This window comes from Anneissia japonica, unplaced genomic scaffold (assembly GCF_011630105.1).
Source record: "Anneissia japonica isolate Jap-2015-1 unplaced genomic scaffold, ASM1163010v1 scaffold287754_len4335492_cov202, whole genome shotgun sequence".
Classification (NCBI taxonomy): Eukaryota; Metazoa; Echinodermata; class Crinoidea; order Comatulida; family Comatulidae; genus Anneissia; species Anneissia japonica.
The window spans coordinates 2,452,273-2,478,499 of NW_022705543.1; the positions used below are offsets into that span (position 1 = coordinate 2,452,273).

At 34.0% G+C, this 26,227-nt stretch overlaps 2 protein-coding genes across 2 annotated transcripts in view; one reads left to right on the forward strand and one right to left on the reverse strand.

The window, feature by feature from the left end:
• The window catches only part of LOC117105726 (glycerol-3-phosphate acyltransferase 4-like), an 18,027-nt gene extending 14,305 nt beyond the window's left edge, over positions 1-3,722 (reverse strand). Inside the window, exons 1-2 of the mRNA XM_033246976.1 lie at positions 3,520-3,722; positions 1,538-1,640 (exon numbers count right to left, since the gene is read on the reverse strand). Coding sequence (XP_033102867.1) covers positions 1,538-1,640; positions 3,520-3,660 — 244 coding nt within the window. The 5' untranslated portion in view covers positions 3,661-3,722. The remainder of the gene's footprint in view (positions 1-1,537; positions 1,641-3,519) is intronic.
• A 42-nt stretch (positions 3,723-3,764) lies between these two features.
• LOC117105725 (telomeric repeat-binding factor 2-like) lies at positions 3,765-24,832 on the forward strand. Its single transcript, XM_033246975.1, has 23 exons — positions 3,765-3,956; positions 6,097-6,368; positions 7,297-7,395; positions 7,791-7,940; positions 8,733-8,932; positions 9,082-9,255; positions 9,402-9,566; positions 9,710-9,895; positions 10,878-10,986; positions 13,400-13,460; positions 13,874-13,928; positions 15,037-15,084; positions 15,479-15,520; positions 16,056-16,097; positions 16,483-16,524; positions 17,057-17,092; positions 17,745-17,786; positions 18,318-18,353; positions 18,572-18,616; positions 19,602-19,634; positions 19,820-19,890; positions 20,827-21,050; positions 23,127-24,832. Exons 1-22 carry the CDS (start codon positions 3,812-3,814, stop codon positions 21,039-21,041), a joined length of 2,268 nt encoding a protein of 755 aa, XP_033102866.1. The 5' UTR covers positions 3,765-3,811; the 3' UTR covers positions 21,042-21,050; positions 23,127-24,832.
• Positions 24,833-26,227: the final 1,395 nt, after the last annotated feature.

Genomic DNA, 26,227 nt, shown 5'->3' on the forward strand with positions numbered 1-26,227 from the left:
GTGTATAGCTGATTAATTACATTTCAATTCAATCATGGATAGCGAAGGATAATGTCCGTGAGAAAACTCCCATGCCACTCGTAGATGCAAGGGGACGATACGTGTTTGAAGCTGAAATTCAAATTTCTTAATGTTTTAATTAGTTTACATAACTGATTCAGTTATAATGTAAGAGTAACCAAGAGACTTGACAAGTACAGCTGTAGTTAGGTTTAATAGTCGATTAACGCCAACCTGTTTTTAAAGTTAAGTTTAATAGTTAAATGATTATCGCCAACCTGTTTTTAAACCATGTAGGTACTAAATATTACTGTTTTATACATCTGATATAAATCATTTTGCATCTCATATTTATAAAAGGACTACAAATACAATACCATATAATTTTTAGAGAAATTCACTTGATATTTTAAATAGCCGAAAATAAAAACTTTTTTACATAAAAAGCAGTGTTTTAAAATATTCCACAAAATTTTCAATAAGTTCTGGCTTTCTTGTATGTAATTTGATGTATTTTGGTAATAAAAGTTTGTTTGAAAGTTTATAGAGTGTTAATTTTGTTGTTTTGGTAGACTTTTTGAGATTTTGTTTACATGGGACTAATTTGTAAGTCCGTGACATTTACAGATGTAATGTCCGTGACACTACATAATCCATATTATATAATGAAAATATTTTACATTTTCTATTTTTCACTCCTGATAAAGTTAGAACAACTATCTGTTTATTTGATTTAGGAAGGAAATTCTGATATATGCAAAAACAGAACAGGAATTTTAATTTTCCTATATACCATCAAAAGTTATGTCGCAATCCTGTAATGTCCGTGACACGTACATTTTGCATTCTGACATACACACCGTAATTTTTTTTTTTAATTTTGTGTTATATTCCTACAGTTGAGAGTGAATGGGAGTATAAAAACCAAAATTTGACTTGTTTTCATTGTGTAATCTATAAAATATAGCTCTTTATATTTTCAAATTTGTAATGTCCGTGACAAAAAATACTGTGGAATGCCCAATGATATGGTAATACATTTATAAAGCACCTAATGCAGAAAATGGCCTGAAAGAGATGATGATGTAAAATTATTATAACAGAAGTGACTTATGAAGCGGTAAGTCTTTAGGATCTGTATTGACCAACAGTCAATTGTTGGTGAATTGGGTATTATAATATCTGATCCTTTGACTGCAGTTGGTATGAATATTTCAACATCATCACAGTTACCAAGTTTCTTGTTCCTGTTTCATTTCATCAATACAAAAGTGAAGGGAAAAAAAAACACAAAAAAAACCCCCCAATATTTGCGTTAAAAATGTACAAATCTAAATTACAATAATGAAAGGCATTTTAAATTTATGAAGATATACTGTACGTCTGCTTTCAAATTAAAAACATCCCTCTAATTAAACACCACTTTTCTGTGGTCCCATATTAACAAGTGTCTTTATTATCCTAATTAGAGACCAAAGCTGCTGGAGGGAGACCTGTAATTAAATTATGATATTATATGAAAAAATATTTTGCATACTTAATGTATAAGAATGCAAGGGCTGTAGTTGTCCTTCCTGTTCTTCATCCTGACCATCATGATTCCTTTTTTTATCTTCTAAAGCTATTCGCTGACGTCCAAACTACAAGAATAAGATGAAATTAAGAAATATTATTACCAGTCAGCTGTGATATTTAATTAATACATTACCTGTATTTGAAATTGACAGTGGAATTCAGAAATGAAACCACCCTCCTGGATGCTCTGAGACTGAGCAGAGACATATTATTATTAATCATGGCCCAGGCCTAGCCTATTTAAAATAATAATAAAATAATAAATGTGATTTCATTATCATACTTCTTTAGTTTGAGCTTCTTGATCTTGGTGATCTGCACTCACTCTTTTTGAATTTTCAGAACATTTAAACTTTTGGATTAGGCCTAGGTAGGCTAGGGCCTAGCTTAGCCATGGCTAGGCTAGCCCTCTTAAACTATCGGCGCTAATGCATTTTCGCACCTAACTTTTAATTCCTAATTTTTTTACCTCAGTGTTCTTCTCACAGTTGCAACATATAATTATAAACATTTTTACATGCATCCACCGATCACAATGTACTTTTTCCAAGAAAAAAAACCCTGTACAAATACAGGTTAATACGGCGTTTCCACGCTTGCTAGCACGAGGAGCTGTACTGTTTTGCAATCAGGTAGAAAATTGCCAGAATGTTCGAGTCAATTCTTATATTTTGAAACAATTAAAATTTGAATCGTAATTTTCCAGTGAAACATCCGACAAAATAAGGCTTCATGAAGTACCATCTTTTTGTTTAACTTTCTTGTCATAATCGAGGTTCATTGAATCACTTTTTAGCATTGGTAGTTGTTCTGCTGGATTATACCGTTAAATAAGTCTAGGCCTAGGGGCCAGGCCCAGTGGCGGCTCTAGGAAATAACTTATTGGGGGGGGGGGGTAGTGGCTAAGTATTTATGGGTGTAACTATAGTGCGCTGCGTTATCTGAGGGCTGAAGGCCGAGCCGGGGGTGGGTATGGGAGGGGATGTCCCCTCTTCCCAAAACAAGATTTAAAAAAAAATTGGGACTTCTAGATGGCTGGAAATGGCTGGGATGGGAAAACTAGGCCTATCATTGGTTTTCTTTTGATCCGACTGCAAGCCCGATGAGCTTTGGCAGATGGGGGGGGGGGCTTGACCAAACCGAAGCCCCCCTGCCCCCCACTGGCACCGCCACTGGCCAGGCCCTATTTGTATGTCTGTGCAAGGAGGTATTTTATACCTCCTTGGTCTGTGTATACATTTGGATCATTTACTAATTTTAAAGTAATTACTGTACATAACATGTGAATTTCATGTGGTGTGCCCTACATCATAATCAAACAACACCACCATATAATATAACGCATAACTAAAATGACATACAAACGCAAATAATTAAGTTTTCATAAATGATTAAATTACATAAAACTTTGCACTGTAAACTCGGTCATTCTGGCAATTTCCTACTGATTGCAAATGGCTGCAGCTCTCGTCGTGCCAGCAAGCACAGGTTTGCTGTCCTGTACTGTACTTATTTGTTGAAAAAGTACTTTGTGGGTGGTTGAATCATGTAAAAATGTTTTATAATTATATGTCGTGACTGTGAGAAGAACACTGAGGTAAAAAAATTAAGTTTAAAAGTTAGGTGCCAAGGTGCATAGCGCCAAACTAGAGGCCTAGCAACCCCCCCCCCCCCCCCCCCCCCCCCCCCCCCTAGGCCTTAGTACTTATTCTTTAGACCTATGCAGAGTATTTTATTGTAGTAAAAGTAGGCCCAAGCATATAAATATATATTAGCAGGTTAGGCCTAGCCTTAGACAAAGCCTATATCGTAGGCCGCCAGGCCGTTTGTAGTTGTTCGCGAGACTGGATAAACCACGACCAAGCGGCCTTTCTTTCGGTATTCTTTCTTTCTATCTAGGTAGCCTAGGCCTAGCCAGGCTTCGCTTTACTGTACTTTCAATACCTCAAATAGCTGTAGGAGAAACGTCTTGTAAATTTTCCTTAGGCCAATAGAGACTCCAAAACATGCTGGGATAATAATTAAACCTAATATAAGAAGTAATGGTGACAAATAAAATCCCAAAAGAGTTAGAAAGAGTTCCATCTCCTTCGCACTCAGCAGCACTGTGTCGCCGTCGAGTCGCCAAACAGATGACTAAAAAGTATGGTCGGTCTAGCGTGACGAATTTAATACATATTCATGATTTTCAAATGTCAAGTCAAAAGAAAGAGGGCAAGCGCGAAAGTTTTTGAAAATGTCTTCTTCGTCCTCGGAAAGTGGTTATGATAGGACAACAAATATTTACACATGGCTGCTCGAATTTATGTGCTATGAACTTCACAATGAATTCTTGGAATCGAGCACAGTGGACAGCACATCTGATAGAGACTATTTGAAAGGTGAAGTCCTTATTTATAGCCTATGTTATAAGCCTAGGCTAGGCTACTTACTTGTCTATAATAAGAAGAGGCATAGCTAGGCAAAGGTCTAGACTAGGCCTAGCTGCTTAGCCTAGTAGAGGAGGCCTAGGCCCTAGCACTAGCTGGTAGTAATCCTAGCTAAAGAGGGCTGACAAGCGCCCTCACATGGATATGCTCCTAGCTATATAGGCCTAGTAGGCCTATATTATACTATATCAATTTGGACTCTATCAAGGCCCCTAGGCCTATATGAGATGTTAAATTCTAAACATTCAGTTTTTTTTCAAGGGGCCTAGGCCTACCTACTAGGTACGTGACTATCAGCCGTTTAGAGCGTGATACCATCACCACTATCATTTTCTGCAGCAACTCGACTGTCTGTACAGCCCTCTATTGTTTTGGCAGCAAACCAAAGGTCGTATTTATTTTTTCCCTTGACCCGAAAATACTGATGACGTAGGCTTAGTTTACATTTTCCTCTTTAACCTTGTCATCAAACCAATTTTTCCGACTTCGTGAAGTGAGTGAATTTATTTCCCAAGGTTTTGGTTGTAAAAAACATGCAATTATTTCATAGGGCCTGTTTATGCTGCCAAAAAAGTACCATATATACATATATATATATAGGCCTATACGGTATTTTTAAAATATGGATTTTTTTTTGCAACAGAAACGGGACTCATAAAAATATACCGTATTTTTATACCGTATTTTCCCCCACTATTTTTGTGGAATTATTCCGGTATTTTGCAAAAGATACCGTATTTTTTAAACCCCATTTCTGCTGCCAATAAAAATACCGTATTTTGTGCCGACCCCTGACATGAGGTCAAGAGCCAGAGCATAATGCGGGTTGTTTTGATTTTTTTGTCGTGGAAAAGCGAAAAATAATGCGAAATGTGGACTGAAAATACTAACAATATTAGCCAATACTAAATAACACCAATAATTTCTAGGCTGTAGCAGAAATTGTGGTGTAAAACTTCCTTCGTTGCAACTTTTAATTATAGATAAAATAGATGAAACTAAAAGTACAATACAATGTTCTTTAAGAGAAACCATGTTTATCGCGAGCAGAAATAAAACCATAGAGATATAATAAGAATATATAGCTCTATGAAAAAAAACTCACTACACAGGTCAATCCAAACTTCCATCTCACAAAAAGCATTTTTGGTAAAAGAGGACTTTTTAAACAAGACCACCCAAGAAGTACTTTTAGCAGAAACGAGACGCTAAATTTCAGATACCTTATTTTATACGGTATATTTTATACTGTATTTTTAGGAAAAGCGGCATAAACTGGCCCATAGAAGTTTATTTTGTTCTGAAACCAGTTTATTGTGTTAGTTTTATTCATCCACAACCGGGTGTGATATTTAGTTGTTTTGAACATCGAAACGTTGTTTTTGACCGAAAATAAACATTTGTTTGTGAATGGAAATTCCCCAAATCTAACTGTTTGTGTGGTGTAGACTGACGTCAATACATGTCTAATCTTGCTGCAATCACATGCAGCAATTAGTCACATTAATTATTTAAATTATTATTTAATTAATAACTGATTGAATTTTAATGAGTTTCACAATTCTTTTTTTGTCCTTGTTGCATACTTTCAAATTCTTTATAAATATTTTATTTATAATGTCTAAAAGCAAAGAAGATAAAGCAGTTTTTGATCATTTTTCAAGAAAAGGTCACATACTTTTCTATTGTTTACATTGGTTTTGAAGGACCAAAATTAGGCATAATTAATCATTTCTTAAATTCGGTAACTTTATTAATATTTGAATGAGGACAATGATCTTGGTATCAATATAATGCTACATTAATGCCCTTTCTGGCTGAGAAGGAATTCCTTGCATTTGAAAGTTTTTGTCACGTACCTATTACCTAGCCTATAAACATCATATACCCAGGAGGATCAGATTACAGAAGACTCTTGGGAAACAAGTAAACAAGTAAGGCCAGCTACCAAGGGCCTGTCTAGGGCTAGGGCCTACTACTAGCTAGCCAAGGCCTATATTAGGCCTAGGCCAGTCCTAGCCCTACAGCAAAAATGCCCTCCAACCATTTGTATACATTAAAAAATTTGTTAATCAATCTTATTTCATTGAAGGTTTTATCCAGCGTTTAGCTCCTAAGATACCATTGCCATCCATAAAGATGTGTATGGTCCAGTACTTACACCTATTGGTTCGGTTGGTGGATGGTCCTTCAATTTCATTGGAGTACACATCTGAACAATGCAGTGATCAAGGAGGTGAAAACAGTCCGATTACGCCATTGGAAGATGCTATTCAGATACTTGATAAAATAGAATTTTATGATAAAAACAGTCACATTCCAAAGAATGACATAAATGAGTTCAAGGAGCTGTTGCGCACCGAGGTATAGTGAGAAAAAATATATTTTATGTTGTATGCCCATATATAGTCATGATGTGTCATGATGTGATGTCATCATGACCATATTTAGACATGTTACATGTTTCTGTTACTGTAAAATTTGATAGAGTCTGTACAGGGCTTTAGTTATCTTGGATAACAACTGTCTTATAATAAGTTACCCATATATTGGCATGATGTCATCCATGTAAAACAAGTTCTCATAATCTCGAAAGCTCTGATGAGGGCAGTATAATACAGTGCACCCTCCAATTCGAGACCCCTGTAATCCCGAAACCCCTTTAATTCGAGACCACTTTTCCAAAAACCCAAATAACAATCTTCAACCTTTTAACACAAAGCTAGCCCTCTAATTGGAGACCAACCCCGAGACCACCCCAAATTTTCAGGCCCCAAAGGTGGTCTCTAATTGGAGGGGGAACTGTAGAGGTAGTAGCACTATTAATCAGCAAAGTGTTTATATAGCTCCTCATGAGGGCAGTATAATAGAGGCAGTAGAGCTAAAAAAGATCTTTTAATCAATCAGCCTCATGAGGCAGTATAATAGAGGCAGTAGAGCTAAAAATGTCTATTAATCAATCAGCCTCATAAGGGCAGTATAATAGAGGCAGTAGATCTAAAACAGATCTATTAATCTATCAGCCTTATGAGGGCAGTTTAATAGAGGCAGTAGAGCTAAAAAAGATCTATTAATCAATCAGCCTTGTGAGGGCAGTTTAATAGAGGCAGTAGATCTAAAAAAGATCTATTAATCCATCAGCCTCATGAGGGCAGTTTAATAGAGGCAGTAGAGCTAAAAAGGTCTATTAATCAATCAGTCAAGTGTTTCTAGAGTTCTTCATCAGAACCAAAAATAGATATTGTCATAAGTTGATAGTGTTGAGAGAGCTTTAACTGCTTTGTTTTCTCAGGCTGTTTTTGTTTGTTGTCGTGCTAATAATTTTGAAAAAGGCAAGCAAGTTTTAGAACGTCAATGGCCAGAAGATTCCATTGAAACAGAAATTGATAAAGTGAGTTTTTAATATCTTTTATAGCCTTATCATTTTCTTTATTCGCCTTTTATCATCACTATCACTTCTTTTCTTTCTCCTTTTGTCCCCTAATGCATTATTTTTTTTATCCCTCCCTTTATCTCCTCCTTATTCTCTTTATTTCCTGCTTTATTTTATTCTTATTTTTGATTTTCTCCTTTATTGTGCTAATTATTATTTGATAGAGTGAGTTTCTAGTTTTTGTTTTATAACCCCTAATGCATTTTTTCTTTTATCCCTTTTTTATTTCCTCCTTTATTTTTTTCTTTATTGTGTAAAAATTAATGATTTTCCCTTAACATTACTTAATTTTGATTGGTGCTTGTAATGTTGATATAACTCAAGATTTATTATATATATTTTTCAAAATGTAGATGACCAAGGATAAACTATTGGAAATTGTGGATTCAAAGAGGTGTAAACATGTTGAGATTAGAAAGAGTTCCTATGCAGATTTTATAGCCAAGACCCATCACTACCTTCAAGCTATCTACTCCATATTTTCAGAGCCGTTCCTGGTCGCTGTAAGTGCCACATTAGTATAAATACGCATACCACTCTACTATTAGCTTGGTTACCTCTTGTCAAGAATGGCAGCACACAATCCAAAACAAAACTGACTCTGTTAAGAGCCTGTGAATGTTGTGGTTAGGTTATGTCTGAAGCTAATTTTAGCACAACATTGAAGCGGGAACCAGTCAACTTTCCCCCTAGCAAACTCACACCTTACAAACATTCACTCTATAAACTCTCCCCCTGACTATGCAAATGTACCCCAAAACACCTCCCCCCCACTAACAAACTCTCCCCCCACCCCCAAGTCAGTGCCATGTGGAAGTATTGATAATGATGCAGAACAAGAAAGTCATTTGTTAGGGGGAAAGTTCGTAAGTGGGTGAGTTTGTTAGTGGGTGAGTTTGTTAGTGGGTGAGTTTGTTTGGGGGCGTGTTTGATAAGGAGCAAGTTTTCAGGTGGAGACTGTATAGTCAGGGGTGAGTTTGGGAAGGGAGGATTTGTAAAGGGACGAGTTTGTAGGGGGAAAGATTGCAAATATATTGAATTTATTGCCAGGGTTATTTCGTCCTGACTTACCGTATACCAAGGCTTTTCTCCCTGACCCTGTTGACCTTCATTGGAATTTATATACACTGTCAGGCTGTTTAACTCCCAAGTATGGTTCCACCCCTGACTTTATTATATATTCTGACTGTTATACAAACCTGAGATAAATTACACTGGAGAGCCTATGCTTTTACAGTGAAGTGTAAATAGAATAATTCTAGTTTGATCAGTTGAATTTCATTGTTTTTTTGTAGGCTGATAGGAAATTTAAAGGAATCTTTAATAAAAGGAGAAGGGATGAGACTGAAGCGGATTTGACAATGGAATCTGTGGAAGATGTACCCCCAACACCAAACAGAAGTGCCCAAAAGATGCCCAGTGGGAGGCCCAGAAAGGAATTGAGAAGTAGCCCAAGAAATGAACAGCCCAAAGAGAATGAAAATTGCAATCAAAAGTGAGTTATATTTATGGTCTTTGTTTTGTAGAATATTTCACATTATTTCATAATTTATTATTCGTATAACTGGTAAGTAAAAATCCTAAAACACTATAAGTTAAATCAATAAGTTGCTCATTTATATTTGAAATGTTTAATAAAAGTAGAATGGATGAAAATGAAGGGGATTTGACAGTGGAATCTGCGGAAGATGTACCCCCAACACCAAACAAAAGTGCCCAAAAGATGCCCGGTGGGAGGCCCAGAGGGAGGCCCAGAAGGAAATTGAGAAGTAGTCCAAGAAATGAACAGTCCAATGAGAATGAAAATTGCAATCAAAAGTGAGTCATATTGATGGTCTTTGTTTTGTAGAATATTTCACATTATTTCATAATTTATTATTCGTATAACTGGTAAGTAAAAATCCTAAAACACTATAAGTTAAATCAATAAGTGGCTCATTTATATTTGAAATGTTTAATAAAAGGAGAATGGATGAAAATGAAGGGGATTTGACAGTGGAATCTGCAGAAGATGTACCCCCAACACCAAACAAAAGTGCCCAAAAGATGCCCGGTGGGAGTCCCAGAAAGAAATTGAGAAGTAGCCCAAGAAATGAACACCCCAAAGAGAATGAAAAATGCAATCAAAAGTGAGTCATATTGATGGTCTTTGTTTTGTAGAATATTTCACATTTCATAATTTATTATTCGTATAACTGGTAAGTAAAAATCCTAAAACACTATAAGTTAAATCAATAGGTTGCTCATTTATATTTGAAATGTTTAATAAAAGGAGAATGGATGAAAATGAAGGGGATTTGACAGTGGATTCTGCGGAAGATGTACCCCCATCACCAAACAAAAGTGCCCAAAACACACCCAGAAAGACGCCCAGTGGGAGGCCCAAAGGGAGACCCAGAAAGAATTTGAGAAGTCCAAGAAATGAACAGCCCAAAGAAAATGAAAAATGCAATCAAAAGTGAGTCATATTTATGGTCTTGGTTTGTGTTGATATTTCACAGTATTTCATAATTTATTGTTTGTATAACTGGTAAGTAAAAATCCTAAAACACTCTAAGTTAAATCAATAAATTGCTCATTTACATTTAACAATATATTTTAAGCTAGAATATGTTAGTATAATTTATGTCTGTTAATTTGAATACAATATATACCGTATGGTACATATGCAATAAGGTATATAAAACGGAAATGCCAACACATTTCACCGCCATTCACAAATAGCAACTTCTTTTCTTTATAACCACTGGGTAAGATGGTTCAATTGCTAATGCCACACTCCCATTTCCCCATGATAATTTATAATTAACAATGATACACAAATAATAATTGTTATTATTTATTTTATGATTTTGGGGAGTCCATTTCTTATTCAAGATTGAGAAACATTTTCTTTTTCAATTAAATTTTAAAAATGAAAGGTGTTGTAATGACACTGCGTCCGACGGTTATCAGCCGACGCGATTCTACAGAGAAAGTAGCGCCACAACGCATGTGCAACGGATTATTTTTAATATACGATATGCTCAGACTGCAACCGTCAATCAGCAGACGTGTCGCGTCGTCTAGCGCTCACGGGAGCGCAGTTGGATTTGTCGTACGAGGCAGTGAGTGCCCAGCATTAAATACAATGCTTGCAAGCAGTTCACATAATAGTGAGCTTTCGATTTGTGCAACGACACAACACTAGAACGGAATCATTCATGTGTGACCGTCCTACCTGGCATCCTACGTTCTCTGCATACGTAGATTTGGCCAAATGGCGTTGGCCAAATGGCGTTCCCTATCTACTCGACGAGGTGATCTTAACATTCTCGCATGCACAAATGACTTTTAGGGGCACCATTATGTTCTACGTCTTACTTCTAAGTTCTTTAGCTCAAAATTGAAATTTCTCTACCCAATCATGATTAGTAATAATATTTAATCATTTTGAATAGATCTGGTGATCGATTTAAAAAGTTTCTACAGCATGAAGGAAAGGATCCAGAGAAATTCATGATGGATATCTCTCGAGAAAGTATTGAGGCTGTTGTTGCTGCTAAGGTGGTATGTCATTTGTTTTGTTTTCCTATATTTATGGCTACGGCTGCCACCACTGTGAGGATATTGTAACCACCTATCTATAGTGTATGCATATATAAACCATTAATACTTAGACATGCTGGGAATTCTGTTTTCTTGCTTGGTAATTACTCATTGATCCCAGGTATACCTACTGTATTAATTGGGTTTGAGGGTCAAATTAAACTACTGTATATTCTCATGTATAAGGCAACCCCCGAGTTTGAGAACAGTTTTGGATGATTTTTGTATGTTGAGTTATAAGACGACCACCCCTCCCCCCTCCCATTTCGCTGTTGGAATTCATACTATTTGGCCTCTCTTTATGGTCTTAATACTGCATCTGCTAGCTAAAAACTTAGGTTAGATTTAATGCATTCAAAAATTTCCTTCAGGCCTTGCAGGCCCTCAGAAAATTTTCTCAAGCATTAAATCTAACCTTCGTATAATAATTTTCCTATAGTGGACTATGCGGAGCTCTACTAATGGCTTATTAGTATACAGCAGTAATGGGAAAAAATTATTGCTGCGAAGCAGCCAATTCATATTCTTGACAGCAATTTGACCTCTGAAAGGTCATTGTTTGTCAAAAAACAAGGGCCTAAGACGACTGAAAAGCGGAGTTTCCTTCTTTCGTTCTGCCGGGTAAAATAAATTACTTTAGGTGACGTTTGTAGACTAACCAACACTTACCAACGTCCGCATGTCGCGCTAGCCTTATCCTACTCTTGGCCTAGACTAGCTTGGATGATATATGCCTAGCCTTGAAGGGACGAAGGTCCCAATGAAAAACAATGTTGCTCCTTGATAGCTAACATTGTCTATTTAACATCACAATAATTCATTATTAGACCTATAGTTGTTTTTTGAATTGTACTCCACAAATCTCAGCCGATACCTCGCACAACTCGAGTAACGTCTCGTATCTATTGTCATGACGTCATGGCTCGCTGGCTCACACACTTGCGATGTCTCACATTTGTGATCAAATAATACGCTGGCTCGCACTTTGGCAACACTCTTTGGCAGTCAACTCGCCCCTAGAAAACCCGCCCTTGGAAACTTGCCCCATAAAAAAATGTACACTTCCTAGACCATGCAGTCTTCAAATTAAAAATTGTAACCTTTGGTAATCAACTACATTTTCAACATACATAGAAATTTTTGAAACTTTATTAAAAAAAAACCTAAACCATAATTCATCACTATAAACACTTTTTGACAAAAATGAAAAATTTCGACTTTGTTACCCAAATTGAAGTGTTCTAATATAGACAATGGGTCGTGTCTCATATTATTTGTTATATTTTTATTATTCATTATTTTCACTTGACTCGCATAAATAATTTTGTTCGAAGAACATTTATATGCAGTTGCAGCACTTCACTTGCAATTTCTAGTTTATACTAATAATGCTCTTGCATTTTTAGCACTAAATACATAGCTAGTAGTTTTAGTTTCAGTTTATGCACATGATTTAGAAAAACATAAAACTGAAACTGTTAATAAGAAACCTGTAAGCATAATCACTAAAAAAGATTAAACTTTTATTACACTTGTTCTCTGATAATGTCATCAAAATAGCATACTTGTTAGGGGGTGGGATATCACAATTTTTGACAGAAACCACCAGGGTCTAGGGGAAAAGCCCTGGCCCCTAGAAAAACTGATAACTTTTGGGATTTTGTCAGATGTGGGAAATGAATTGTGTAGTAATACAGAATAAAAGATTTCTTTTGGGACTAGTGTTCCCATGGTCTTTAGCAGCTTTAGTTAGAATATTGAAGATAAAAGACATTTATTAATGCCCACAGAAAAGTGGTCTGTAATTAGACATGGTCTTTACTTAGAAGGAGACCTGTAATTTAGTACTGTAATGTTGAAGTTTTTAGTGGTGTTGATCACTGCTTTCTAATACTTTTTTTTGTCGGGGACCCACCATTCCAATAAGCTTTGACCAGAGCCCACTAGAAGTTTTTACTCATAAGGCTTCTTGACTCAGCTTGTAAAATATTGGCAAGGTATAGAAAGATTTGCTTCTTCTAAAATATGTTACTAATATGGAAATGGAAATCAACTCATATAGCGCCTTACACAATTAGAAATTGTCTCAAAGAATATGAAAAAGAAAACTTATCCAAGTCATTGCATTTTTTGGTAATTATTTGGGGTGGATTCAGGAAAATTAAGGGTAGCCCATAGAGGGATACAGACAATCTATCTACCTCAGCCCTACTATTAGCCCTACTATGGTCTCGAAGTTGAATATTAATGGGGGTTTTTTTTTCTTGTTTTTTATGACCCTCAGGAAAATATTGACAGCACAAAATTGGGTTGTGACCCATTGTTTGGGAAGTTCCTGTTTATAATGATACCATTTATTTTATTTAAATTGCAGAAGCAGTATGTAAAAGTGCAGTCTGGCCCCAAGGAGCAAGGAAACAGCTGTTGTTCATCTGGTTTGTACCATTTAACTTAATTAAGTATTTTCCCTTTTCCTTGTTAAGATTAATTTTTTTTGAAGAAATCATTGAAGTTTATAGGGTTGATTATAATTTTATTTTAAAATGTCATGCATTTATTAATGACGAATATTGATGAACTGATATTCATTTTTATGCTCTTGAGCAGGCCTGGAAAAAATGTTTTGCTTCTGACCATAAAGATTATCTTGATCAAATGCCTCCAGGAACAAATGTTATCTTTACAGTAATATAGCGAATCAGTAGTACATTTAGTGGTTTGGAGCAATTGTGATGTGCAAAAAAATTGTGATGTGCAAAAAAAAAAAAATTTTTTTTTTTTTTTAATTCCTCCTGTTTTGTTTTTTTTTTTAAATTTCTGCTGTTTTTTTTTTTTTTTTCTTACATAGACAGTGAGGTATTTGCCCATCTACAGGGACAGAATGCAAGTCCAACTGGATCAAGGTTAGTATAGCATTTTTAAATGCATTGTATATCAGATTACTGCTGCACAGTCATAGGCTCATACACAGTAGAAAGATAATGATGTCGGTGGTGGTGGTAATGAAGATGGTATTGGTGGTTCTGATGATGACACGGTGATGGTGTTTCCTGAAGGTGATGATGGTGATAATGATAATAAGTTGATGGTGTTGGTATAGTAATGATGTTGATGGTATTTGTGAAGGTGATGATGGTGATAATAAGGTAATGATGTTGGTAGAGTAATGATGTTGATGGTGTTTCCTGTAGTTGATGATAGTGATAATGATAAGGTGATGGTGTTGGTATTGTAATGATGTTGATGGTGTTTGTGAAGGTGATGATGGTGAAAATGATAAGGTGATGGTGTTGGTATAGTAATGATGTTGATGGTGTTTGTGAAGGTGATGATGGTGATAATGATAATAAGGTGATGGTGTTAGTATAGTAATGATGATAATATTGATGTTGTTTGTGAAGGTGATGATGGCGGTAGTAGTGGTATGGTGATGGTGTGATGATGATATTGTGGTGGTGTTTCTGAAGGTGATAATGATTATAATACATTGATGGTGTTTGTGAAGGTGATGATAGCAGTTGTGATAGTGGTATTGGTGTGCTGATGATAATAATATGGTGATTCTATTTGTAAAGTTATTATTTATTCAGGCAAAAGATACAATACAAAATATATGGTTGTATTGGTGCGCTGATGATTATAATACGATGATTCTATTTTGAACATATTTGTAAAGGTGGTGTTGGTGTTGGTAATGGTAGAGTGATGGTGTTGGTGATGATGATGGTAATTCTATTAGTATTATTATAAGTGCAACTTAGTCCTATGTAAATATTGTCATTGGTATGATCTGTATACAGGTATATCAATCATGTATGGATATTGTATTGTGTTTATATTTTTACTTACTAATTTTGTATATAATCTTATTTATTACTGTACTATTTATGTTTTTTATTTTATACTTTGTAAAATTGCCAGTGGAAACTAATTTCTGATTTTTCAGACAATGAAATTATCTTGTATTTAGTATCTTGTATTAACTTAGTATTATCATTATTTGTCTTGCAGTTCGTCAGAGATTCCACATACATCTACAGATGAAACATGGTGTCCGCTGTAAGAAATTATTATAGTAAATAATACACCTAAATAGATCCTTGTCATTTGATTGGTGGATTTTGTATCACGTGACATTAGTTATTAACCCCAATTTTGTCACTCATAGAAATTTAATTCCACCATGCATATTTATTTCCATCAGTTTTCGCCCATTGCACGGTGCCTAGGAAATGACATGATTTTGATTGGTTAAAAAGACGCTGGGACTGTTAAGGTGGATTTTTTTTTCATAAAATAACAAATGACAAGAATCTATTTTAGGTGTGTTATAAAACAAATAATGAATATTTTTTATTCACGCAGTGGAAAGAATATTTTCATGAGTTAAAAGATTGAATGTTCTATTCAACTCGGCTCAGCCTTGGTTTCATTATCATTATTTTTCTTGCAGCTCATCGGAGATTCCACATACATCCACAGATGAAACAACACTGTAAGAAATTATTATTGTTATTCATATTAACATCATCGATATAATTAATCACATTATTATCATCTTTTATTTGAACCACTTTTATTTCAAAATGCATCAAAGATAAATACAATTAAAAACCATCAAAACAGAACTATAAGCTGTAAGAAATTATTATAATTAATAATACACCTAAATAGATCCTTGTCATTTGATTGGTGGATTTTGTATCACGTGACATTAGTTATTAACCCCAATTTTGTCACTCATAGAAATTTAATTCCACCGTGCATATTTATTTCCATCAGTTTTCGCCCATTGCACGGTGCCTAGGAAATGACATGATTTTGATTGGTTAAAAAGACGCTGGGACTGTTAAGGTGGATTTTTTTTCATAAAATAACAAATGACAAGAATCTATTTTAGGTGTGTTATAAAACAAATAATGAATGTTTTTTATTCACGCAGTGGAAAGAATATTTTCATGAGTTAAAAGATTGAATGTTCCATTCAACTCGGCTCAGCCTTGGTTTCATTAGCATTATTTTTCTTGCAGCTCATCGGAGATTCCACATACATCCACAGATGAAATAACACTGTAAGAAATTACATATTGTTATTCATATTAACATCATCGATATAATTAATCACATTATTATCATCTTTTTCGGAAGGTTAAATCCTATGGATATGACGCCTAGGATATGACATTACTTTTGATTGGTTAAAAAGATGCTGGGACTGTTAAGGTGGATTTTTTTTTTATAAAATATCAAATGACAATGATCACCTTTCAGAAAAAATGTAGAATTTTTTTTCATAAAATAACAAATGACAAGAATCTATTTTAGGTGTGTTATAAAACAAATAATGAATGTTTTTTTATTCACGCAGTGGTAATAATATTTTTCATGAGTTAAAAGATTGAATGTTCCATTCAACTCGGCTCAGCCTCGGTTTCATTATCATTATTTTTCTTGCAGCTCATCAGAGATTCCACATACATCCACAGATGAAATAACACTGTAAGAAATTACATATTGTTATTCATATTAACATCATCGATATAATTAATCACATTATTATCATCTTTTATTTTAACCACTTTTATTTCAAAATGCATCAAAGATAAATACAATTAAAAACCATCAAAACACGACAAAATATAGACCTATATTATGTCAATAAAAAAAAAAACTTCCTAGGACATTTGCTATCTTTGTAATGAATAATAAAGAGGAAAGCAAGTGACATCCAAAAAAATGATGGATGGTACCTCCAACCAGGGGTTAGTACCCCGACTATTAATATGCATGGTTTTTCTATCAAGTTTTAAAAAAAATAAGGAATCCAACAATTAACACAAAATCTTATTATTTTTAAATAAAAAAATTCCCTGACAAATTTAAGTTTTGACAAGGGGATCCACAACCCTGTCGGGGAGCTTGGACCCCTTGTCCCCTGGCGCCGCACCTGTGTCTTACTGGCTCGATATTAATATTATCTTCATCAATATTCTGATTATTCGTATCATCATTATCATAATTTGTCTTGCAGCTTGTCAGGTTTTAATTCAGACTCCACAGAAACCTTGTAAGTACCATATCGCTTTTGGCATGTTATGTGGCCGAGCGGTAAGGCAGGCCACGCCCATACGCAATTCAGCACAATGAAGTTATGTTTCATTCTCCTACCTTTACCTATCTTTTATTTAGGTTGTCTGTAAATGCTACATTACTACATTCTAGTTACCATGACAATGATAAAATGGTCAAGAATATAAGGTTTAAAATGCAGAAATAAAGTTTGAAAACAATTGCATCTCCTTTAAAATACCATGGCAGTTCCATGTGTTATGAACAAAGATGTTTGCCAGTTGGTCTAGGACTAAAGGCAGCAGTTCTCAATTGTAGAACATTTCATAAACATTAGAATCGGATGGATATTTTGTAATGTTGGCACCAAAAATATCATTTCTTGACTATAAATTTACCATAACAGTAGTTTCCTATCATATACCAAATCATATATGAGCCTATTACTATACACATATATCTTTAGGTCTACAATTTTACTGAGGTTAAAACTTAAAAAAACAAAAGTGTAAGGATACTACACTTATCTTTCAGATCAGGTGATTGTCAAAGGACAAATTGTCCACTGTAAACATTATATTAATTATAATTATTATCATTACGATTATGACTATATGATCATAGTTACCATTATTTTTTATGCCTTTCAGCACATACAGTCTACAAAAGTCAACAGATCAACAAAGACCACTGTAAGAAATAATTATTATTTCATTTATATTATTATTATAGGAGTGATATTTTTACCATACTGTCTTATCATACGGAATGTCTTATCATACGGAATACCTTGTACATTCTCAAATACTTGCAAGAAAAATTTGCAAGTGATTTGTGTGGGAATCGAATCCACGACCTCCAGATAACTAGCCTGGTGTCGTAACCACTAGGCCAGGCTAGTTATCTGGAGGTCCCCGAGAAAGAGTTTGATAACAGGCTTTTAAGTTATTTTTGGCTACAGGGAGTATTGATTTGATTTGTTTGTTAATGTTATTTCGGCAGGTTGGGCCTATAATATGGGTTGGGCCTCAGCCTTCGTGGTCCACTGGAAACCCTTAGGGGGCCCTGCGGGTCGTGATCCTTCAAATGAGAGTGCATAGAAGTTAAGCGCCTGATCAGTACTACTATATTATTTAAAGAAATTATCATTATTGTTGTTGTTGTTGTTGTTGTTGTTGTTGTTGTTGTTACTTATTTTATTACTAATATTATTTGTCTTTCAGTCCATCAGAAAGTCCACAAAATTTAAAGGAAACCCAGTAAGTAGAATTTTAGTTTTTTAGTTAATATGTTAACCCTTAAATTAAAGTGATGTATTATATAAGTATAAAAGTGTAAGGATACTACATTTGTCTTTCAGATCAGGTGATTGTCAAAGGACGAATTGTCCACTGAAAACATTATATTAATTATAATTATTATCATTACGATTATGACTGTATGGTCATAGTTATCATTATTTTTATATGCCTTTCAGCACATCCAGTAGTCCACAAAAGTCAACAGATCAACAAAGACCACTGTAAGAAATAATTATTATTTCATTTATATTATTATTATAGGAGTGATGTTTTTACCCTACCTGATGTCTTATCATATGGAATACTTTGTACATTCCCAAATACTTGCAAGAAAAATTTGCAAGTGATTCGTTTGGGAATCGAATCCATGACCTCCAGATAACAGGCCTGGTGTTGTAACCACTAGGCCAGGCTAGTTATCTGGAGGTCGTGGATTAGATTTCTTTTCCCAAGTATTTGGATATGTGCTGTGTATTCGGTACAAAAACACGTCAGTTATTGCAAAACATGACTCCTATTTTACTTCCTGACGAAAACTCAAATCGAAATATTATTATCATAAATATCATTATTAGTGAGACCTCTAAATAAAAATAATTGTAAGCTGTCGTGACAAAATGAATCCATTTAATATATTCAAGGAAATATATCTGAAGTGATATTTTAACGGAAATTAGTTTTCAATGTTTCTGATAAGTTTAGTATGTGTATTTCATAGTAAAGTTCTGGGTTGAGTTACCTAAGGCAAACATGTACCACAAGACTCATTTTGTAATGACAGCTCACAATCAATATGATTTATAAGTGCTGTGTTTATCAATGTCATGTAAAATAATAGGTAATTGCATTTATTAAATTATTCGACAAAGCAGTATGTTTTACTTTATTTTACCTGAAAACGTCACAAAGCAATTAAATAAGTAATATTTCATTATGAATTGAAACATAAAATCATTATTATGCTTAAGAAGTTAATTTTGGTTGTGAGAAACAATCCAGTTGAAAGGAATTGAACCCAGGACCCTGGAATTGAAAGGCGAGCATCCTAACCACCAAGCCATTCAACTCCACTACAATAACATTCTATTGTAGATATTAGGAATTATCTTTTGCTTGTGCACTATTTTTTGTATAATAAAATTACATTCATGATGAAATGTGCAACAAAATTTTAATTTTAAAGATTTAATCCACTTTGTTTTTCAGACGTGCAAATCATCGGCGAACAAGAATTTCACTGTAAGAACATTTATAATCGTTGTTGCTATTGTTAAATATTTAACTATTATATAAAAAAGGTAAAACATAAAGAGATAAAACCAAATTATACAGTATTTTGGGGATTACAGAAGAAAACATCTTTAAAAAATAATTTAACAAAAATTTATTTTTAATAATTTATTAACAATTTATTTCTTATGCAGAAAATTCAACAACTGTGATGAAAATGATGGCGAGATCGTTAAATGGGATTCTGATGATGAGGAAATAACGTGTAAGTTATTTTACTAAATTTTATAATGAAATATCTTAGTATTTTGTAATTTGATGTTCTGACCTGTTGATAGTATTATATGTTTTATTTGTTGTGATTATCTTATACCGTCTCATATTTTTTTTACTGCATTTTATGGAAAAATAATGCATTTGATATTTGATTTCAAGACCCCATGATTTTCAGCATACTCTGTTCTGGGTCACCCTCATTAAATAATCCAAATTGAAGTTTAAAGAATATTATTTGACTGCTAGATATTATGTTACTTTCCATTCTCTTTGGATTTAAAGGAAAATTTCTATAATGCCAAAGATTGATATAGCGCCAATTCCAAAACAATGATCAAGGGTGTTGAGCGTTATGACCCCAGGTCACTAGATAGCATAAGGCAAACAAAGTGCACTCAACGCACGAAACAGGTACAATCAGTGCCACAACATTGTACCAGGTACCTATTTGTATTCCCAAGTAGAGAGACACACATGTAGACAAAGTACCTTGCCCAAGAACACAATTGACAGCAAGAGTTTCTAACCCCCGACCTCAAGGTTGGGAGTCCAAACGATAACCAATTATACTCCTAAGTAGAGGCAAACGTAGGTAAAGTGCCTTACAAGTAATTTACACGCAGTGGCGTATCTAGGAGGTGCACGGAAAAAATTACTTGGGGCCCCCCAAAAAAAATTACCTAAAATCACCTTATTTTGCAAATTTTCACCCCTCAACTGCTGTCTCTTATACACATCTAGATGTGTATAAGAGACAGCCCATACGCAATTAAGCACAATGATGCTATGAATTATGCGTTATACTCCTACCCGACCTTTATTTTCAGCAAGAGTTTCCAACCCCAGACCTCACGGTGCGGAGTCCAAGCAACAACCGATGCGCTAAACTATTTCTACAAATACAAAATACTGTTCACTTCATTAGATCCAGTGCTACCTACACCTAAATGCCGATATAGTTTGGATGTCAAACAAGGCATACGTAGACGGTGGACAAACGCTGAAGTAGAGGAACTCCGTTCTGGGGTGAGGAGGTTTGGAGTAGGGGAGTGGTCAAAAATCCGTGACCATTTCCATTTGGAACACCGGTCGGCTGTAGATATTAAGGACAAATGGAGGAACCTGTACAAAAACAAATAAGAATTAAAGGTAAGAAAAAAACCGGGGAATTCTGCGGCAGGGGCTGGCGCAAGGGTCTTAAGTCTCCCGCAAATCCGGGCGTCTCCCGGAATTTGGGACAGTCTTTCGCACTCCCGCAAAAATGCATGAATCTCCCGGAAAATTAACCATTTTGTTTTTACTACTTTATCAACTGTCTCACTGAAATCAGTGACAAAGGGTATCAGCTGCATTGCACAGGGGAAAAAAATTGAAAATTTTTATTCCGTATTTGAATTTGCTTAATTTTTTTTCAACTTAAAAAAAATCCCCCGTCAGGTTTAGGGCAGTTAAATGATACCTTTCTTGTATTCTTTTGCATGGATCCTGGAATTGGTTGATACAATAAACAATGTAAGGATTTTTGTAGTAAAATGTCTAAATCGGGGAAAAAACTTTTTCTTTTTCTCTGTTTCTCTCTGGAAGCTAATAATTTATTTGGTCATTTCAAATGTGTTATTCAAATGTTGATTTGAATTTTAGACATATATTCCAGTTTTTTTGGCTGATAGTACATCTTTAAGAAAGCTCATTTAACCTAGGTGTGGATCTGGGTTCAAAATTGTTTCTTCTGGCTCCCTCATCTAATAGCCAATCCCTGTTACTCCCAGATACGCTTCTGAATACAGACGGAATAAAACATTTTTATGAATATCATATGCGAAGAGATTGTTTATTCAAAGACATCCACATAAAATATAATGCAAGTCGTAATTTAACTTTATACCCATTTACACAATTTATAACTATTCACTTCTATACAGTACTAAGAGTAACCTACATTTAATATTCAACTTTTGAACGTTAAATGAAAATATATTATAAATTTCTCTCCCATGGCATTTGCAAAATAAATCTTAACAAATATATAATAATATAAAATCATACAAATGATCGGCTGCAGAATGATTTCATCAGCAGATGTCATTTACATGTGAATGTTCTGGTTGTTGATAACAAGTGCTTGATTGATAGCTTATCCAGCGTTGCTTTCATTATTAACAAAACTAAATTCAATGTATTATTTCTGGCTTTAGTCATGAACAAATTTGATGCCTTTTATGGTTAATATGTCTCATTAGCCTTTTTTTGATATTGGATTAAAGGAATTTTCTGTAACCGTTTGTGATTGTAGCGTTTTAAAGAAACAACCTACATGATATTATGAAAAAAAGAATAATAATGTTCTGAGAATTTTTGTATGTATTTTTAGATTATGTCACCATTTTGTAATTTTAAATATTCAGTATTAATGACATAAAAATATATTTTAGACAATATGTGAAGTGTCGACATAAAATGAATTTTTGGTACTGCACCAAACATAAAAATTGATTTATTAATAGATTCAGATAGATTACATAGTAAATTGATTTTGGTCGAACTTTCAAGGTTGAGTAAAACAGCCTCACAAAATGTGCCTCAAAAACTATTTTAATTTTCTACTATGCAATATTAGTATTAAAACTCCATTCTGGTCAAAACATGACACTGTACATATTTATCTTTAATGTCCAGTCCTGACTATAAAATTATGCTTGACCAAAACATGTGATATGCTTATTAATATTCATTATGACATCACATCATGACCATATATAGGCACATCATGACTATATATGGGCATAACACAGTTTTTTGTCAAAGAAAATTTGATAGTGTGGAACAAATTGGCGTGGTGTACAACGCACCTCATTTTATCACGACAGCTCACATATCAAGTGGGTAGCATTGAATTACCTGAAAAAGAAACCAAGTCAGATATATTTTTTGGAATGATAAATAACTGGTTGCCATTGTATTTTGTATAAATAAGTATAAAATGAAAGTAATGTAGCTAGCTGGATTTTGAATTTGGGACCTACACATTAGCTGGTACTGTAATCACAAACCAATATTATTTCCAATTTTGTTCATACTTTCCACATTTTTTTTTTTGTATTTAAATCTTTACATGATTTAGTTTTGTATTGTGGTGTTTAGAATAATTGAAACCAAATTATATAGTATTTTGGGATTATAGAAAAATCTTTAAAATAATTTATTAACGATTTATGTCTTTCACAGAAAATTCAACACCAGTAACGAAGATGCCTAGAAATTAAGTCTGATGATGAGAAAGAAATTTGAGTCTTTTTATGGAGAATCAGTCCATATTTTTATATTGAATTGCAGGATTTTTTAAAGCGTTTGTGAGTTTAGCCTTTTTAAAGAAACAACCTAAATAAGATATATTTTGATAACGAAGTGAAAAAGCATACAGTAATTAATCATAAACATTATTAATCAAATGAATGATAACATGAAATTGCTTAAAAAAATACAAAATATGTCATAAAAATATAAATAACTATAAATAATAATGTAGTCTGACACATTTGTCACACAATAGCAATTCAGTATCTGTTATACACCTTTATCGAAAATACTGTATTTCCATTCATAATGTAAACATTTTGAATAATTAATGACTAAATGATATCATTAATCCAGCCACAGAAATAAGCCAATTTGTTTTTTGAACTGAATATGCCCGTATCAAGGTCAAACAACAATCATACACACAATATTATGTTTATGTCAATTGACAAAGATTGATTGTACTGTATAATGATATTAAAAATTATTGTGATGTGTTGTGAAAAAACGAGCCTTGTATGCCAGGTGATTTTGATATATTCAAGAAGTGATATTGTGACAAAAATTGGGATTTAGTATTTTACAATACCAAATGTTCTGACTTGAGGTGCATAAGTTAAAGGTGTTTTATGAGGAACATTTTTTAAAGCTCTCTTCCAGAATTGATAGGAAAATTTTCAGTTGTTTCTTTAGATGTGATTTTCTCTAAAGTGCATTTTCAGATATCTGAATTTGGAAATGATCTTACTCCAGTAGTATTCAACCTAGGAACCTGATTCAAAGACCAAACAAAAGCTAATATGAATCAATCAATCGTTACTTGTGGTGCGGTTCCAAAAAGGGATTATGGAAAAAGGTGCGTCTTTAGTAGTGACTTAAAACTGTTGAGTGAAGGTGATTGTCATCTACCGGTATCTAAATATACAGTATCAGTAACTCATTTTTCGTACAAGATTCATTTTGTCGCAACAGCTCACAATTTCCTACCAGTTACAAATATTTGAAAAAATAGAAATGTGTACACATACACCCTGTACTTACATATTCAGATAGAAAAATAACTTATAAACTGTTTACAAATTTATGAAATTCCAGTTTAATCATTAAATATTTATTTTCAAATATGAAATGGGATGAATAACACTGTTGATTATAGGTGATTTAGGAACAAATTAAGATCTACTGTCACTCATGTTTATGAAAATTCTTAAACTCTCTGCGATAAATATTGGTTTGATAGGTGAAAGTTAATAATAAATTAAAATATACAAATTTATAGCCTTTCAAGTAATGTTTAAGTGGTAGTATATCTTAAACCAACCATCAATCAATCAATCATTGTACAGTATACATTGTATTTTTGCTACATAGTATGTACTAAGGAGTTATGTGGGTTTGGGTTTCCAAACAAAAGATATGTGTTTCGAACCTCTTTGTTTTTGTTTTTTAGCAAGGCACTTCATAAATGCTGTCTCTTGCCATCTAAGATTATTACTTGAGTCCTAATATGCTACTTACAGTATTAAAAATGGATTTGAAATTTTGTTTTTGTTGAACCAATTATTTCTGATATGCGGCAGCACTTGAAGTGTCATGGGTATTAGGGAGTTCTTAAGACTTATCGCACCAACAAAGGGAAAAACAAATTTGTAACAAACTTTCGGGCATAGTGTGGTAAAACACTGTGCTAAAACATCACCGAGCAGCTTGAAATTGCCCAAAATTTAGCCACCTGAGAGCCCTACCAGGACTTTATAGGTCAGACTCAACCCCCTGTTGGACAGTTTATCTCCCTGACAGGCAAATCCTGCCCCATAGCCTAATGAAGGCATCTTGTATACCTTTCCACTGTGTTGTGCCCAGATCTCGTACACAAGGTACAGGATTCATAGTGTAGAGTAGTTAATGCTTGAGTACCACTTTTATGCTATACATTATGACCCCCCCCCCCTTGAACTTAAAAATACAGGGAATTGTAACATAAGCATAAGCCTGTATAGAATGCAATAGGTCCAGCTGCGTTGATTTTGCAAGCACGCAATGGAATGAAAAACAAAGTGTACTACTACAAGATAGGGGCGCAATTTTAGAATACTAATTGCTTTCGAACATGTGATCTATTGACGCAGCATGCGATCAATACTATTTTATGTTCTTTTGAAGTGTGCCCTCTAGTTCGTTGTACTTTTTGAGATAGGATTGCATTTGAATGAAAACCTGAGTCGGACCTCTTGTAGTTCTTATATTCTTTGCTGTCTCTCATCTTTTCATTGTAAAAAAAAAAAAATTGGACCATCAGGATATTTAAAAAATTGTTTGAAAGTTATTAAACAATGAGTAAACAATATTTTGTGGATTGTATTTGGGAGCTGTGAACATAATTGACCTTTCTGGAATGTCACTTAATCAACTGACCAATCAGGGCCAGGGATATGCGCATGCCTTACAAATACACGTGTTGTCCCACAAACAATATCAACAGTATCCAAGGCGTGGGGCTTAGCGGAAAAGTCCATTACAACCATCCAAAACGTAAACAAAATGCCCATCCAATACAGCTTTAACACCATCGCTTTATGCTCAAATACATAATACATAATATCAGGAGTACGGTGTTTAGAATACTCAATCTGACTGCACACTGGGGCGGATGTAGGCGCGGGTGCTTCAGTGCAATCGCACCCCCTAAATTATATTAAGAAAAATAATTGTATTTTATTGTTGATATATTATTTTTATCAATGAAATTATAGTACCGGTTAGATTTTAAAGAGTACTGTCCCTTGAAAATGACCAAAATCCTAAAAAAATTATTTTTAAATTAACTTGCTCATTTTGCAGTAAAATACAAATTATTAACTTGAGCATAGAAATTATTAAATTTAAAAAATATGGATAATTATAATAAAGATAATAAAACACTTCAAGTGACTGGAAGTGATTCTATCATTTTTTCACTGTAAAATGATGGTTTTTATGGGTAAGCATTTTTTAAATACACTAATTTCTATGTTACTTCAAAATGGGCA